The sequence below is a fragment of the Clinocottus analis genome, unplaced genomic scaffold (genome assembly GCF_023055335.1).
Source record: "Clinocottus analis isolate CAN_PGR_092001 unplaced genomic scaffold, fCliAna1.0.p SCAF_17, whole genome shotgun sequence".
Classification (NCBI taxonomy): domain Eukaryota; kingdom Metazoa; phylum Chordata; class Actinopteri; order Perciformes; family Cottidae; genus Clinocottus; species Clinocottus analis.
Genome location: NW_027175898.1, coordinates 2,982,411 through 2,997,658, shown reverse-complemented (window position 1 = coordinate 2,997,658; position 15,248 = coordinate 2,982,411). Strand labels below are relative to the sequence as shown.

Genomic DNA, 15,248 nt, shown 5'->3' with positions numbered 1-15,248 from the left:
TGTTTTTCCCCGCATTCACACGATGTTCTCTCTGCGTATGCCCGTACCTTCGGGGAGGGGAAGAAGCTCCGATCAAAGATGTGTCTGACTGTATTGTTCAAATAAAACACACTCAAACAGGGAATTGAGAGATTATTTATTAAACTGAGCAGTGTAGGATGAGATTCCCGTGCTTGCTTCACTCCTAGAGCTGAAGGACGACACGGATGCTGGAAGATGAAGATTGGATTATATTGCTTTGTTTTTTTACTGACTGAATTAGAGCTCCTATTTGAGGAAAGACCTTGTATGACCTCTCATGGTGCACATTATTATGAAACCCTGTCTCACTCCTCTCAGCTCTGTCCTCAACAGAGGGCAGCACTGACACAGAACGCCTTCAACAGACCGAACCCACAGGGACGCTGTGCGTTGACTAAAAAAACAAACTTCAAAAATCTTTCTTAAACAGAGGCTTACCATTTCCCGGCGTGCATGAGATCAAACCCGTCAGTGATCTTCTCAAAGGGCAGAGTGTGAGTCACAAACTCATCCACTTTGAGCTTCTTGCTCATGTACTCCTCCACCAGTTTTGGAACGCTGTCAACGGTCTTGTATCCTGGGAAAAGTGTAAATGAGCTCATTAGAGTAGAGGAAAGTAGTGGTTGCACACTTTATTTATTTATTTTCGGTCTGTACTTGCAGGGGCTCGCGGCAGCATGGGGAAGAACAAGCGTTTACAAAGTAGAAGTGTGCAAATGTGGATGTGGACTGAGCTATTTGTCAGCTCTTTTCATTACAAAAGAGGTTTCTTCTTTCTTTCTTTCTATTGAAAAAGACATCGGGTTTATAAAGGTTTAACAAAACCGAGGACGGTTTGCATCGGGGGGCGAGTACATACTTATGTAACAGCCTGACTTCGATCCAGTGTGGCAAAGCAGTTACTGTAAAACACTAACGACTGGTTCGCTCTGTGCGGTACATGTGCTCATTATGTGTGTTGTATCTACGCTCCCAGGGCTCTGTGGGAGGCGTCCTATGACTCACACTCCTCGGTCACATGTCCGATGTATGTTTCCCTCGGTCGATATGTGTACGGCTTACAGCCTGCTGTTGTGACACTCCTCAACACGCCCTGATCCAGATGATTCGTGACACCCATGTGGATTTTTACAGTTCAAACTGCCATTTAAAATCCGACTTCCCTTGTTCTATTGCAATGTAAACTGTAAGGATGCCCCCCCCCCCCCCCTCCTTCCCTAATCGCTTACAATGTAAGTCTACGTCACTAGAGACAAGTTCAAATAAACCGTTTCTGGAAGGAAGCCATGAAGGCAAACTTCTCCTGAGGGCGCGTCAATGTCTGAACCGAACTGTCCTAACATGTTTAATGAGGACCCTCCTTACGTCACGTCGTCCCTAAACAAGTAATTCCCAGAACAACTAACGCGGTACCTCCAAAGGCAGTGCCTTTCCAGGTGCGTCCGGTTACCAGCTGGAAGGGCCTGGTGGAGATCTCTTGTCCGGCTGCTGCCACTCCGATGATGACGCTAGTGCCCCATCCTTTGTGGCAGGCCTCCAGGGCTGCCCTCTGCCACCAAGAGACAATAAAACATCAGCCGGATCCAAACGGCTCCTGCAGGTGACCACAACCTCACCATGATATATTTGGACTGCTCAAATGTGTTTATTTTAAAAGGCCTTTGCCTGGGATTTGGGGGTGGAGTGGACATGGTCAATAAAGTGGAATTATTCATCCCCCACTCACCATGATTGCCACATTGCCCACACATTCAAAGGAGTAGTCCACGCCGCCATCCGTCATCTCCACCAGGACCTCTTGGATCGGCTTGCCGTGGTCCTTTGGGTTCACCACGTCGGTGGCCCCGAACTCCCGGGCGATTTGAAACTTATCAGGGTTTAGGTCGACTCCAATAATCCTGGCTGCTCCGGCTGCTTTACAGCCCATGATTGCCGCGAGGCCCAGCGCCCCCAGGCCAAATACCGCGCAGGTGGATCCGGCCTCCACCTGGGTGAGCGTTAGAGGCAGATACAGGTTGGCACATTTTGGCAGCTAATGATTGAACAGTGGACTCACGAGAACGCATATTCTGGGGTCAATAAAAGTCACTCATTTATGTTTATGCCAATTCAGCCAGTAACACAAGAGGATCAAGTAGGTGATACATTTGACTTGCTGGAAGCGTGAGAGGAAAAGTCAGGGGATCACCAAAATCATTCAGCTTCATCCTCTGGGAACCATGAACGTCAACGTCAAATTTCATGGCAACGCATTTCATAATTGGTGATACACGTTGGTCTTTAACAAAGCGTTGGATCAGCCGACTGTCCCAATATTGTCACCCCAAGACCAAAACAACATTTCCAAACCATTTTTAAATAGTTGCGTCAAGCGGTCGCAATTTTTATATTAATTCGACCCAAATAAAAAATGTTACCAACCAAACCCCGCCATACAGTACTCTGCAGGATACAATTGACAAAATGCAGACGTTCCTCTGTTTGGTAGCCAAATTAAGGATTTGGCGAGCGTTGCATTGACGACAATCGATCACTGTAATTTCAGAGGTCCGGTCGAGGCACAGTTGACATCCGAGACGGCGGCGGACTCACCTTGGCGGTGTTGAGAGCAGCACCGTAACCCGTGGTGATGCCACAACCCAGCAGACACACTTTGTCCAGAGGGGCCTTGGGGTCCACCTTAGCGAGGGAGATCTCCGCCACCACAGTGTACTCCGAGAACGTGCTGCAGCCCATGAAGTGGAAGAGGCTCCTGCCTTTGCAGGTGAAACGGGTTGTCCCATCCGGCATCAAGCCTTTGCCCTGAGTGACCCTGGGGAACGAGACACAAGCGCAGATCTGACCACTGATCGGCTGCACGGGGCAATAGATTATTTCAGTCAGAAGTGGACCTGCGCACTCTTTAACTGAGGACTTTTACCTGATCTTTTGACACAAGTTGGTTTTAGGATTCCTACAGAACTTGCACTCTCCACACTGTGGGACGTACAAGGGTATGACCGCGTCCCCTAAAACCAACAAATAAAAAAAGCATGTTCAGTCGAGCATGCACATTGGGTGCAGCAAACCTTCATGAAGTCAAGTGACTTGAAGAAAGGGGGCAACCTGGCTGAAATTTGGTGACTCCCTCTCCAACGCTCTCCACGATGCCGGCGCCCTCGTGGCCCAGCACTGCCGGGAAAACCCCCTCGGGGTCGGACCCGCTGAGAGTGTAGGAGTCAGTGTGGCAGATCCCTGTGGCCACAATCTGAAATACAGGGCTGTGATCTAATCCATGCTCGATCCGTTTGTTACATGCTCTTAACCGAAGACAAAGACTTGCTGCACTGTGGGGAACAATCGATCAGATTTTACAAATCAAACGTTTTTTTTTAGGCATTTCATTTAAATCTTATTACCCATTTTGCTGATTTGTGAGAATTTTGTTTTATTACTTTTGTAAAGATTGCGCTTATATGAAGAAAAGATCTTTCTTGGTTATGGTAAATTATGCATACAGGGACAATAAACAAAACTGTTCTTTTGTCCACCTCAAAAGGTGTTTGTGACTCCAGATAAGCTTTTAGGTGGAGCTGGTTATTATATGGTGTAGCTCATAAGCATAATATACTGAACTACAACTCCATAGTTACAGCATTGCCTTTAAGGGTTTAAATTCTGAAGTGACAACATGTTAACAGTGAAGAGTTTTCGGAAACACAACAATCTTAATTCATCTTTCCGCAGCGGACAGGTCGGCCCCTCTTCCGTTACCTTGAGGCGAACCTCCCCGCCTTTCGGAGGGGCCACCTCCACCTCCTCCATCACCATAGGTTTCCCAGCCTCCCATGCCACGGCAGCTTTGCACCGGATGACCTGCAACACAACATGCCACATAAACAATTCTGTGGACATGTAACCCGTTCGTTCGGTGCTCTAGTGGAGAGGCAGCATTGAGTCAACGGGATGGAGGAAAACACGTTGCTGCTTTATGTCATTGCACACTATTGAAAACAGGATCGGGGTCAGTTCGCCTCAGCTCTGTTTCTTTACAGGCTTTGAATAACACACCCATGAAAAAATGTGTCCTCAATCAGACCTTGACCTTTCCCTCCCCCATTGTGCAGACGCGTTGCAACGACAGGAAGCCTCAACTACAGCTCTGCAAGAGTCGGCCAGCAAAAACACCAAAACTCTCCAATGACCGCCTTTGCTCTTTGGAGATAGCGCGAGAGGGTTTCTCATTACAGCTAAATGATAACTCATGTTCCAAAATGAATAGCAGATTCAACCCCGCCCTCCAGACCCCCCCCTCCCTCCCTCTTAGCATTCCTTCTGCTCCACAAACGGGAGTGTTTGTGTTTGTAGATTAGCTCCAATCTGTAAAAACCTTTGCAGAAGTCCATTATTCTGACGTGAGGAGAAGCCAGCGTGCTTACCTGCCCTGCAGTTGCCATGCTGTTTCCCCGAGTGGTCTCTCCCTCACAAGGGTTGGAGTAGAGTGCAGGTCTTATCTCACTCGAGACCAGGGGATTCAGACACTTCCTGATATTTGCGACAGGAAGTGCCACAAACTATCCAGCAATGATGTAAAGAGAAATGGGAAAACAGCTGAAACAAGTCGTTTGAAAAAACCTGCGTTTTTTTCTTTGTAGAAGATTATGCAGGAATAAGATTTAACTATAAGAATTAACTGAATTGAAAGCTGCGGGGGAAAAGACAATTTAGTTAAATTCATTTTTGTAAAATGAATAAAACTAAAGACCCACATTTTATGAAGCTTACTGTGATGGTTTTATTCAGGCTTTTAAATCCAGCCCTCATTGTAATTGAAATGAGAGAAAAAAAAACATCAGAGTATTTATTATTTAGAATTCATCCAGTTGTATCTAGTAATAGTGTTCCTGTATTATTGAGTGAATAGTGTATACTAATTAAGAGTTGGATGGTAACATATACTGGGTAAGGTCACATTTGACGAGCCCTTTTGAATCTGTTGACAATGTGCGGTTGAGTTTTAATTAAAGTGGGCCTTTAAGTTTGTTATTCCAGTTTCGTAATGAATGGAAGCAGGAGCAGCCCGGGTGGTAATCATTTTTATATCCTGTCAGATTACGAAAACTCACATAAGGCAATCACACCAAATCTAGTGTGTAAACCTGAAAAGGGGATGCGCTTGTTTCCCCAAGATCATAACAATGAGGAATAATTAGTTAAAACCATCCGCTCAGCCATCGGTGCAAACAGAGAACAATAGTCTTCATAAAAACTCAGTGCCAAACATCAGCTGTTATTATATGTACTTTTATGATCTCATATCCTTTTTCATTTAGTGCCCCTGTTGTTCAACTACAATATTGTATCTTTTATGATATAGTCTTCAAGAAGCAAGCAGAAGCACTGCTCGGGGACAAATCCTGGAGTCCACGCTAGCAGAATAATTACAACGCTGTCTGCCAAGTTAAACAAACACTCATACAATGTTCTAGTCTGAGTAGATATGAAGGAAAACTGCTTTACTGAGACTTTAAACATAGTTTAATTAAGCATTCAGAGGCATTATAGACAATGTAAATGCTGTGCCTGTGATATACAACACAAGAAAACAGAACAAAAGCAAGAAAGCCACAGAGTTTATTTTGTAACCTTTATTTAGCTCTTTTTAAACAATTTGATAGGTTTAGCTTATGTTTACGAACACTGCAGATGATTCCCATAACTGACAAATCAGTAGTATTCAGTTTATTATGTGCACTGCATTATTTGTAAATTATGTTGATATTTTGTTGCAAAAAGTGGTAAATGACTTGGGAGCCATTTGAAGCATCACATCTCATTCTGGAGAAACATTAATGACGACCCGAATGCTGTGGAGGAAAATAAAAGAGAAATTAGACACTCGGCACCTTTTAATTGGTCTGTTTTGTCTTTGAGTGATGGAGGAAGTAAAGGAGTGTACATCTACCATTTGCCCTGCTTCATCAGCTCGATGGCGTCGTTGATCTGGTCCAAAGACATGTTGTGAGTGATGAACTCATCCACCTTCACCTTCTTGTCCAGGTAGTTTTTGACCATCTGGGGCACGGCATACTTACCCTTGAAGCCTGAGACACACAATCACTTAGTAAGAGCAAAGAGTACATCTGGAATATCACCAACTAGTTACCAGAGATTAATTAGACAGTAGTGATGTTCATATCGGTCTCACCTCCGAACAGGGAGCCCTTCCATGTGCGTCCAGAGAGGAGCTGAATGGGTCGAGTAGCAACGTCGTTCATGTTCGTCCAGCCGACCAGCACGCTGACGCCCCAACCTCTCACACACGACTCCAAGGCGCTGCGCTACATGGAGGAATGGCATGAATGAGCCAATGCATTTTATATCTTCATGCAAACATTTTTGCATCCGTCTCACCATGACCGCCACATTGCCGACACACTCCAGGGAGAAGTCCACTCCTCCGTTGGTCATCTCGGACAGCACCTGGCTGACGGGTTTACTGTGATCTTTGGGGTTCAGGAAGTCGGTCGCCCCCAACACCTTGGCCTTCTCGAACTTGTCCGGATTGATGTCGACGGCAAAAATCCTCTTGGCTCCTGCAGCCTTGCAGCCCATGACGGCAGCCAAACCCACAGCTCCCAGGCCGAACACAGCACATGTGGAGCCCGGTTCCACCTACGACACAACAGACCTCGGTCAACATGACTCTTTAGGTCGGACGTCTTAGTTCTTAAAACACTTGTTCTTCCAAGATACTTTGGTGCTACTGACAGCATGTGTCATTTTAGATGCATTATTCCTTTAACAATACATGTTGGACTGTGTTCAGTGTAACAGACACACCTTAGCAGTATTCACTGCCGCTCCGTATCCTGTGCAGATCCCACAGCCAAGGAGACAGACTTTGTCCAGAGGGGCAGCGGGGTCGATCTTAGCCACAGCCATCTGGTTAACCACAGTGTACTCAGAGAAGGTGCTGGTTCCTGTAAACTGCAGCACCTTCTTCCCTTTACAGGTGAACTTGGACTCCAACGGACACATCACATGCAGACGACCATTAGCCCTGAACAAGACAATGGTTTAAAACGTTAGAACAAACAAACAAACGAACCAAAATCCAAACCATCTGTCCTGTGGTATCATCAGTCAGCAACTACTGTTCCAACAGTCACACTAGTCCCTCTGTCCCTCCACTCATGACATGTTTCTCATTCCCCAAATCATACCACTGACATTTTCTATCCGTCCACCAAATGATTGCAGTCCTGGACCCAGCACTGCATTTCATATGTGAGCGGATTTCTAGCATCCTGTGCCTCATAGATTGGTGGAAAAAGGGCCCTAATAGTAAAAACTGCATCTGGAGAATGCAGTGAAGTGGCCTCAAAACTTTCTCTGAGGAACTTGTTACCTTTGTAGGTCATGGCTACAGTCGGCTAGTCGGGCTATCCTGTCTGGAGTTGGCGAAGCAGCTGCCCATTTGTGATTCAGCATGTTTCCCCTGAATCCTCCAATGAACTGTTCAGGGAGCCATCCTGACATCCCCGAGTCATCTGTCAGGGGGTCTGGCCTGAGTCATCATTGTGGCCATGCTGTGTTCTGTCTGCCTGTTACCTGCATGCAATTTGGACTCTTTGCCTGTAAGCTATTTACAATAGATCACTGACTTCATTCTGTGGCCGTCAACTGTTTGTATTTATAGGTGTAACAGCTATATTCATAGAGACTTGTTGAATACAATAATTACGATAAGCATTTAACATACATTTTGAACATATGCCCAGCAGAAATTAATTTCAGGAGTTGACAGAAGAGTGTATAATTGTTCATTGAGCTCACCATCCTCTCTCACACTGGTTGGTCTTTGGACTCTTGCAGAAGCGACAATCGTTACACTGGGAGATGAACAGAGGAAGGACCTTGTCTCCTGAAAGACAAAAACAATATTAATCTCCAACTTTCCTGATGGTGTCAAACAATGGCAAGAGTGGCCTCAATTTACAGCCTTTACAACCCTTTCCACCATCTGTAAAACTATGAGTGTACGAATTAAGGAGACAACTTGGTAATAGTGACCTTAAGAGGTCCGTCAATTTTTCAAAAAGTCAAAAAAATTTTGAACAACTATGACCCTTTATTTCGTAAGTTTGGATAAAGCCAAGGTAGCGGTTTCCAAACTTTATGCTAAGCTAAGCTAAGCATGTCTAAACTCCGTACTCAGACAGTCATGAGACATATCAATCTTCTCGTCTCACTCTTTTACAGAAAGCAAATAACCATGAATTTCAAAATATTGTACTGACCTGGCTGAAATTCAGTGACCCCTGGCCCAACGCTCTCTACAATGCCGGCTGCCTCGTGGCCGAGGACTGCAGGGAAGCCGTCTTCATGCATGCCCTCTAAAAGGTGGTACAGGTCAGAATGGCACACCGCAGTCGCCACAATCTGCACCGAAGACAGTGACCAAACAATGACACCACAAAGGATTAAACAGGGACAGACTGACGAGAGTGTTCAAATAACAAATATAATAACAGAACATGTCTTTTAGTCCATTTAGTCCCTGAGCAGAGAATTGGCATCGTTATACAGAGCCACACACCAGTCTGCCAAAAGATGCACTGAAGAGTGACAATCACATATACTGAATACACACAGAGGGACATATGGTTAGCGTGGGAATCAAAACATCCAACGGTCTTCGTCCTGCCCTTAATTTTATGACCTGTCCACACAAGCGATTGATTACTTGACACCAGGTACGGGGGTTCGTACACCATCAGAGCAGCTGATACATGACCCCCTCGTCAATACGTTTGTACCAGTTCAAACACAACTAGGATTACACAATTCCCATTACACGAGCAACATTATAGTAGCATTGTTTGTAGCGTATCAAACGTGTTACTAAATAGGCCTGGTAAGTTTCACTAAGCAGGATTTCGTGATTAAAGGATGATTTACTTCACATCCTGAGCCACAGCCGCCCCAAAGGAGTGACAGTTAGTGGACGTCTCTCACCTTGATGCGGACCTCGTTGGCCTGGGGCGGGGCTACCTCGATCTGCTCAATCACCAGAGGCTTGTTGGGCTCCCAGGCCACTGCTGCCTTGCACTTGATGACCTGCAGGGCAGTTAAACCACATGCAATGACCCAGCAATGAGATATGGCAATTATAGGACTGTTAAATCAAACTGGGAAAGGTTTCAAACAATTAACCACAGGGCCAAGACCGAAGCAGAAGACATGACAAAACAAGTTTGTCCGCTTTTAAATGTAAATATGAAAAGACAGCATGCCCCATCATTAAGAGTAGCTGATCATACACATTCACATTATCCTCGCATTGTAAATATAGACAGTTCCCACGATCTACATGATAACACAAGTCAAAACACAGCACGAGCCAGAGGGGACAGAGCCAGAACATAGGAGACAGAGGGTATTTTAGGTTAAGATACCATCACACTTAGCCATTATTAACTATTCTAAAAGGAAGATTGTTTGCTTTGTTTAAGCGATCACCTGCATATTATTAACAAGATTAGAAACACAATAGGAAAACACTGAAGGAATCAATTATTATTTATTTTTTTTACACACAACCACTTTCCAGTCAGCCTCACATTCACAAACAGGAAACTCACAACCTCACACAACTTTACACAACCCAGGAGCACAGGATAATGTCAAACGAATCAACTTCATGTCATTCAGATAACGTGAAATACACATGTAATAATGTTGTTCCATTAACTTTTAGTGTGTGTGCATGCATGAGAGTGTCATGGGACATAAGCACATATCATGCACACATTATTAAAATGATAAACACAAAAAGATACAAATGATCCCATGTCAGATCGTACTCACTTTCCCAGCTGTGTCCATTTTTGCTGCAACGGGAGCAAACAAGCAGGGTAGGAGTTCAGAGAAGAGTGCAGACGCAGCCGAAGCAGCAGCAGTTAAAAAAGAGGGCAGGACACAAGAAAAGGGAGGATAAGTTTTTTTCTCTTTAGTTTGAGACGATTGGTTAACACATTGGTAAACATTGGTAAACCCATGCTGTTACGATGTGGGGTAAAAGACCCAAAATCCAAATTAACACTGCAAAAAAATAATATTTATTTCAAAAACTAAGCCGAGGGAAAAAGGGAGATGAACGAAAACAGGAATCACCAAAAAAACGGGCAGGAACGAGAATGACAAAACCAGGGAACACAACGGGACAAACCCGGTGTACACACACAAGACGCAGTACGATCCCACACCAGGGCACAAGACAACAGGGTTTGAATCCACAGGGACGGGCAGGTCATCAGACACAGCAGTAAACAATTAACAGACAGGGCAGACAATAGGAGCCTGAAATCCAGATGGGAGCAGGCGCCCGCTGCAGGAGACGTTTATTAAAAACTGCGAACCAAAGGCCAAAGGCCCAAACCCCACCCTAAACCCTCAAGCCCTGAACCCTCAAGCCCTGAACCCTCAAGCCCTAAACCCTTAAGCCCTAAACCCTCTGGGACTCACTGACTTCAGCTGCTAAGTTGTAATAATATTGGAGTGTGAGAGGCTGTGAAGGCTTGAACTGGTGTAAATATGAATAGGACATCACGTGACTACATAAAATATTGTGTACAATTGTGTAATTATTTTATACTTTTTATTCAGTGATTTGAACGTCTTCTTCACGAGATTAGAAGTCATTTGAAACTATTTGTTTTTGTCAAAATATGTTCGCTGAATGTAAAAAATATATTCATATTATCTGCTTGCACTCCTGATTTTATGTGTTTTCATGTTCCGTTTTTAATCCGTAATGTTGTAAAGGTATTTTATCGGGTTTACCTTCTTTTTTTTGGTCTATATACTGCGCGCTTAACCTCACGTTGCAATGCATTGTGGGCCATTCTCTTAGGCAAAGTCAACATTACGGAAATTGTTCAAAAAAGGGCTCAAAATGTCTGCCACAGAGCCCTCAGGCACTCGACAATTTGACAATGGACACCACTAAACCCTCAAGGACTTTGCGTGAGTCCGTAAGGGTGCAGGTTGGGACTGGACCAGACGGTTTTCAGCTGCCTTCAAAGTATACACAGGAAGTCACAGAAAAATGATTTGCTATTAGTTCTGATCTGTAGTCTACTTGTAGTTTACAGATCACATGTATATTCTTAACGTGGTAGAAAGTCACAGTTAGTTGTACCACTTTGAAGTATTTCAGGTATGCCAGGAATGTGAGACATGATGGAAGTTTTTTCTCCAAATGAAAGCCTAAGATAAACACTGTACCAGGTACCTCACACTGGACATCTATTCCTCTAGGGGAGGGTGCTTGGGCCCAGCGACAAAGGAGAGGGGAGAGATGACGCCAAGCACCTGAAGCAAGGAGAAGCTAGAGTACCAACTCTAAAACCTCTAAAGCCTCGGCCTCTGTCAAACTTCTAGCCAATCGCACGCTGTAAAACTAAACCAGAGGAGACTGGTTTAGTTTTACTACGCCCAATGCACTAAACTATATTATCAAATGTACTGCACGGTTCGTGGTTCTTGAGTTAAAGCGTATAAAGTTAACTATCAACAGACAGCTGTTGCTGACCTTTCGACCGCGGCACCCTCAGATGAGAACCTTATACACCGTGTCACCATTGAATTTTTATAACATCTATTATAACTTACTGAATGCGCAACCTTTCTTCGAGTGCACCCAACGATTTGACAACACAACACTCCCAACAGGTCAAATACCGACCCGCGGTTAGTGCTCTGTTAGTGCTTGGTTAGTGCTCAGTTGTTCCTCAGAGTGCTGTGAATGTAAAACCAGGTTTCTGGGACCGTGTGTTTGGGATAGAGAGACCACGCAGCTGCAGCCTCATCTCCTGATAAGTGATGCATGGTTCAAGCTGGATCCCAGCGAAGAGTGGTCTGGTATTAAATATCTGAAAGTTTAAGATGATAATAAATCTCCTTTGCTCAGGGGACGTTGACCAAAACACGATAGAAGAGGGAACGCCGAAGGAATTTAAGAGTGGATCAGCGGTCCAGACCTTCACAAGAGTAAGAAAGAAAATAAAAAAACTGCTTTGATTTAATGTGAGCCGGTGACATACAACACACAACCCAGAATAAACTGGAGCCAGAGACCACTATAACAACAATATAGATCGTATAGACTCTGCATAAAATGATGAAAACCAACAAGTGAGTTTCAATAGAAAGCCTACACGTAGACACACAAAGAGAGGGTTGGAGTACATTGTACATTTAGTACATTAATCAAAAGAACTGAACAAACAAGAAAGTAAACTATGTGGGAATAAGCTGCAGCGTCAGGGAGGTCAGTGTAGAGTTAGATGTAAAACAAAAAGTAAATCACAAAATGTCGGCAAAAAAGTAACTTTTACTTCACACAAACCAAATCAAACCACACAAACTAAGGTGACTAAAACCACACAATAAAATGCCCACGCAGAATGGCTGCTCTACACTAACATTGCCTGTAGCTGTGAATGTGAGAGTGAACGGTTGTCTGTCTCTGCCCGGAGATAAACCGGTGACCTCTCCGGGGTGAACCCTGCTTTGGCTCAATGACAGCTGGGATCGCTGCAGCGACCCTAAATAGGAGAAGTGGTTTGGATCATGGGAAGGAATGTTTTAATGGGAGCGGCTTCGTAGTTTAAAGCGTGTTCATGCAACTACTTGTATATGAAAGGGGGAGCTCTGCAGTTTGTATGCTTGAAAAAAATGCTCTCACTCCCGACAGCTGCCTCAGTGGGTTAATTCAGGTCCCTGTCCAGGTCATGAGCGTCTGTGAGAACAGTTCAAGATGGCGTGCAACTTCCAGGCCAGTATTGTATTGCAGCAGGCCGTGAAATAGTTAGGAAACGCGATCAATTGATTTGTGTACGGAGGCATTTTTCCCCCCGTATCGCTCAGGACCATCACAATGACAATGGAAAGTTAATTTGAAATTATTTTTGTGGTGGACACACAGATTAAAGAGCATCCACACGACTTTTTAACCCAGAGACTGGCATCTGAAACAATTTTAGCTTTTGTTGTTGTGGTTTTGTTGCATAAACCTCGCGTTTGTTTTGTTATATAATACTGTACATAGTTATTTTAGGCCCAATCTCAATGTTTTTCCTAAACCTAACTAAATTTTGTCCCCCACCCGAAACTAAATTGTTCAAAGAGACACAGAAAAATTTATCAAACAGTTTGCATTTTGTGACTTTTTACAAAATGAACAGATTTTAGCTCTAACGGCTCAATGGCCGGATGCCACTGAGTTGAAAAATAAGACATGTTCAAGCTTCTTTTGTGGTTTTATTGTAAAAGACAAGACTGATAGGGCAAGTAAGAACATGTGAACAGGAGGAGAGGCGTCTGCAGGATTAATGACGGACAGGTGACACTAATCAGGACGGGACAAGCAAACACAACTGTCAGGAGAGCCCACAAAGGCATGAAGTGAAATGAATGAAAAACAAAATTGCTTTATGGCAGCACATTGTGTGCTGCCATAAAGCAAATAACACCAAATCACTGAATAAAATGTTACCCAACATGTGTTATGTGCTCTTGTTTGAGTAATGTTTGCTCAAAGTTACAGCGTCCAAACTTTTTTAGAAAACTATATTTTTTGTTGGTGTTTTTAGAGATTTCACATCAAAGGAACCAGTAGGTTTGGGTCTCATAGAGCCACAGACATGGTAGGAAAGTGCACAAAATTCGATAGGAGAAGAAATTTGTCTTCAACATTCAACAACAATTTGTCTTCAATTTGTCTTTAGCATCAGAGGCATCGGCCTCTGATGCTACTGCACCTACGACACGATATCCAAGAGCTTCTGTGAACAAATCACCATCCCACCTCGAACTGTGCACCGCTTCCCCAACAACAAGCCCTGGATTACCAAGGACCTGAAGGCTGCTTTCAGGTCTGGAGACAGGGATGAGCTAAGGAGAGTCCAGCGCGACCTGAAGGTGAAGCTCAGGGAGGGCAGAGACTCCTACAGGACGACGCTGGAGGCCAAACTCCAGAAGAACGACACAAGAGAGGTGTGGACCGAGATGAAGCAAATAGCTGGCTTCAAGGTGGGAGGGAGACAGCCAGGGGGCTCCCTGGAGAGGGCCAATGAGCGAAACTGTTTCTTCAAAAGGTTTAGTTCACAGCCCTCTTCTGTCTCCCCCACTCAATACACCTCCCTCTCTGTCCCCCCCCCCTTGTTAAGCTGCACAAACACTGAGCCCTCAACATCAAGGGGCTCTTCCAACCTCCCCCCTCTCTCTGTGACGACTGACCAGGTGAGAAGACAGCTGAAGAAACTACACCATCGCAAGGCGGAAGTTCCCGATGGCATCAGCCCGAGGGTCCTAAAGACCTGCGCCACCCAGCTCCTCTACAACCTGAGCCTGAGGCAGGAGGAAGTCCCGGTGCTGTGGAAGATGTCGAGCCTGGTCCCTGTCCCAAAGAAGTCGGTTCCTTCTGGCCTCATTGACTACCGACCGGTTGCGCTCACGTCACGTGGGGTGAAGGTGCTGGAGAGGCTGGTCTTGGCCCACCTCCGACCGCAGGTGAAATCTTCGCTGGACCCTCTGCAATTTGCTTGCCAGCATGTGGGAACTCTGCAGTGGTTGGGTGTATTAGGGATGGACGGGAGGAGGAGTACAGAACAGTGAGTGACTTTAGGGAGTGGGCCGGTGTGAATCACCTGCTTCTGAACGTGGCCAAGACCAAAGAGATGGTGGTCGACTTCAGGAGGAAGACGACAGCTCCTAGACCTCTGAGTGCGCTGGGAGTGGACGTGGACATGGTGGAGGAGTACAAGTACTTGGGTGTCTCCATCGACAGCCGACTGAACTGGAAGGTCAACATCATCAACACTGCCGACAAGAAGGGGATGAGTCGAGCTTCGATCTTTCAACGTGTGCAGCAAGATGCTGGAGATGTTCTACCAGTCGGTTTCGGCCAGTGTCTTGTACTTCGCCATTGTCTGCTGGGGGAGCAGCATTGGAGCCGGTGACACCAACAGACTTAACGAACTGGTTAGGAAGGCCGGCTCCATCATCGGCTGCAAGCAGGAGCATCTGGAACAGCTGGTGGAGAGGACGCTGAAGAAACTACTGTCCATATTGGACAACCCGGACCACCCTCTCCATCACCTATTGCAGCGTAGCACACGTAGCACTTTGCCCAAATGATTCACACAGAGCCGCCGTCATAAAGACAGATACAGGAAAAC

The 15,248-nt window shown here is 45.2% G+C and overlaps 2 protein-coding genes across 2 annotated transcripts; both read right to left on the bottom strand.

Moving 5' to 3' along the window:
• Nucleotides 1–122: 122 nt before the first annotated feature.
• Nucleotides 123–4,514, bottom strand: LOC137787534 (alcohol dehydrogenase class-3 chain L). Its single transcript, XM_068580086.1, has 9 exons — nucleotides 4,440–4,514; nucleotides 3,775–3,876; nucleotides 3,127–3,268; nucleotides 2,942–3,029; nucleotides 2,614–2,833; nucleotides 1,748–2,008; nucleotides 1,435–1,570; nucleotides 460–598; nucleotides 123–209 (listed from the first exon to the last, which is right to left on the bottom strand). Exons 1-9 carry the CDS (start codon nucleotides 4,455–4,457, stop codon nucleotides 185–187), a joined length of 1,131 nt encoding a protein of 376 aa, XP_068436187.1. The 5' UTR covers nucleotides 4,458–4,514; the 3' UTR covers nucleotides 123–184.
• Nucleotides 4,515–5,652: 1,138 nt separating this feature from the next.
• Nucleotides 5,653–9,921, bottom strand: LOC137787536 (alcohol dehydrogenase 1-like). The gene is made up of 9 exons (XM_068580089.1): nucleotides 9,874–9,921; nucleotides 9,022–9,123; nucleotides 8,304–8,445; nucleotides 7,840–7,927; nucleotides 6,844–7,063; nucleotides 6,415–6,675; nucleotides 6,209–6,341; nucleotides 5,966–6,104; nucleotides 5,653–5,867 (listed from the first exon to the last, which is right to left on the bottom strand). Exons 1-9 carry the CDS (start codon nucleotides 9,889–9,891, stop codon nucleotides 5,834–5,836), a joined length of 1,137 nt encoding a protein of 378 aa, XP_068436190.1. The 5' UTR covers nucleotides 9,892–9,921; the 3' UTR covers nucleotides 5,653–5,833.
• Between the last annotated feature and the right edge of the window lie 5,327 nt (nucleotides 9,922–15,248).

Excerpts from the sequence above, each read along its gene's own strand:
- LOC137787534 (XM_068580086.1), bottom strand. Across the intron at positions 3,030-3,126 it reads AGTCACCAAATTTCAGCCAG|GGGACGCGGTCATACCCTTG; the intron begins GTTGCCCCCTTT and ends TGTTGGTTTTAG. Across the intron at positions 2,009-2,613 it reads CTGCTCTCAACACCGCCAAG|GTGGAGGCCGGATCCACCTG; the intron begins GTGAGTCCGCCG and ends ACGCTCACCCAG.
- LOC137787536 (XM_068580089.1), bottom strand. Across the intron at positions 8,446-9,021 it reads CCAACGAGGTCCGCATCAAG|ATTGTGGCGACTGCGGTGTG; the intron begins GTGAGAGACGTC and ends TCTTCGGTGCAG. Across the intron at positions 6,105-6,208 it reads GAAGGGCTCCCTGTTCGGAG|GCTTCAAGGGTAAGTATGCC; the intron begins GTGAGACCGATA and ends TGTGTGTCTCAG.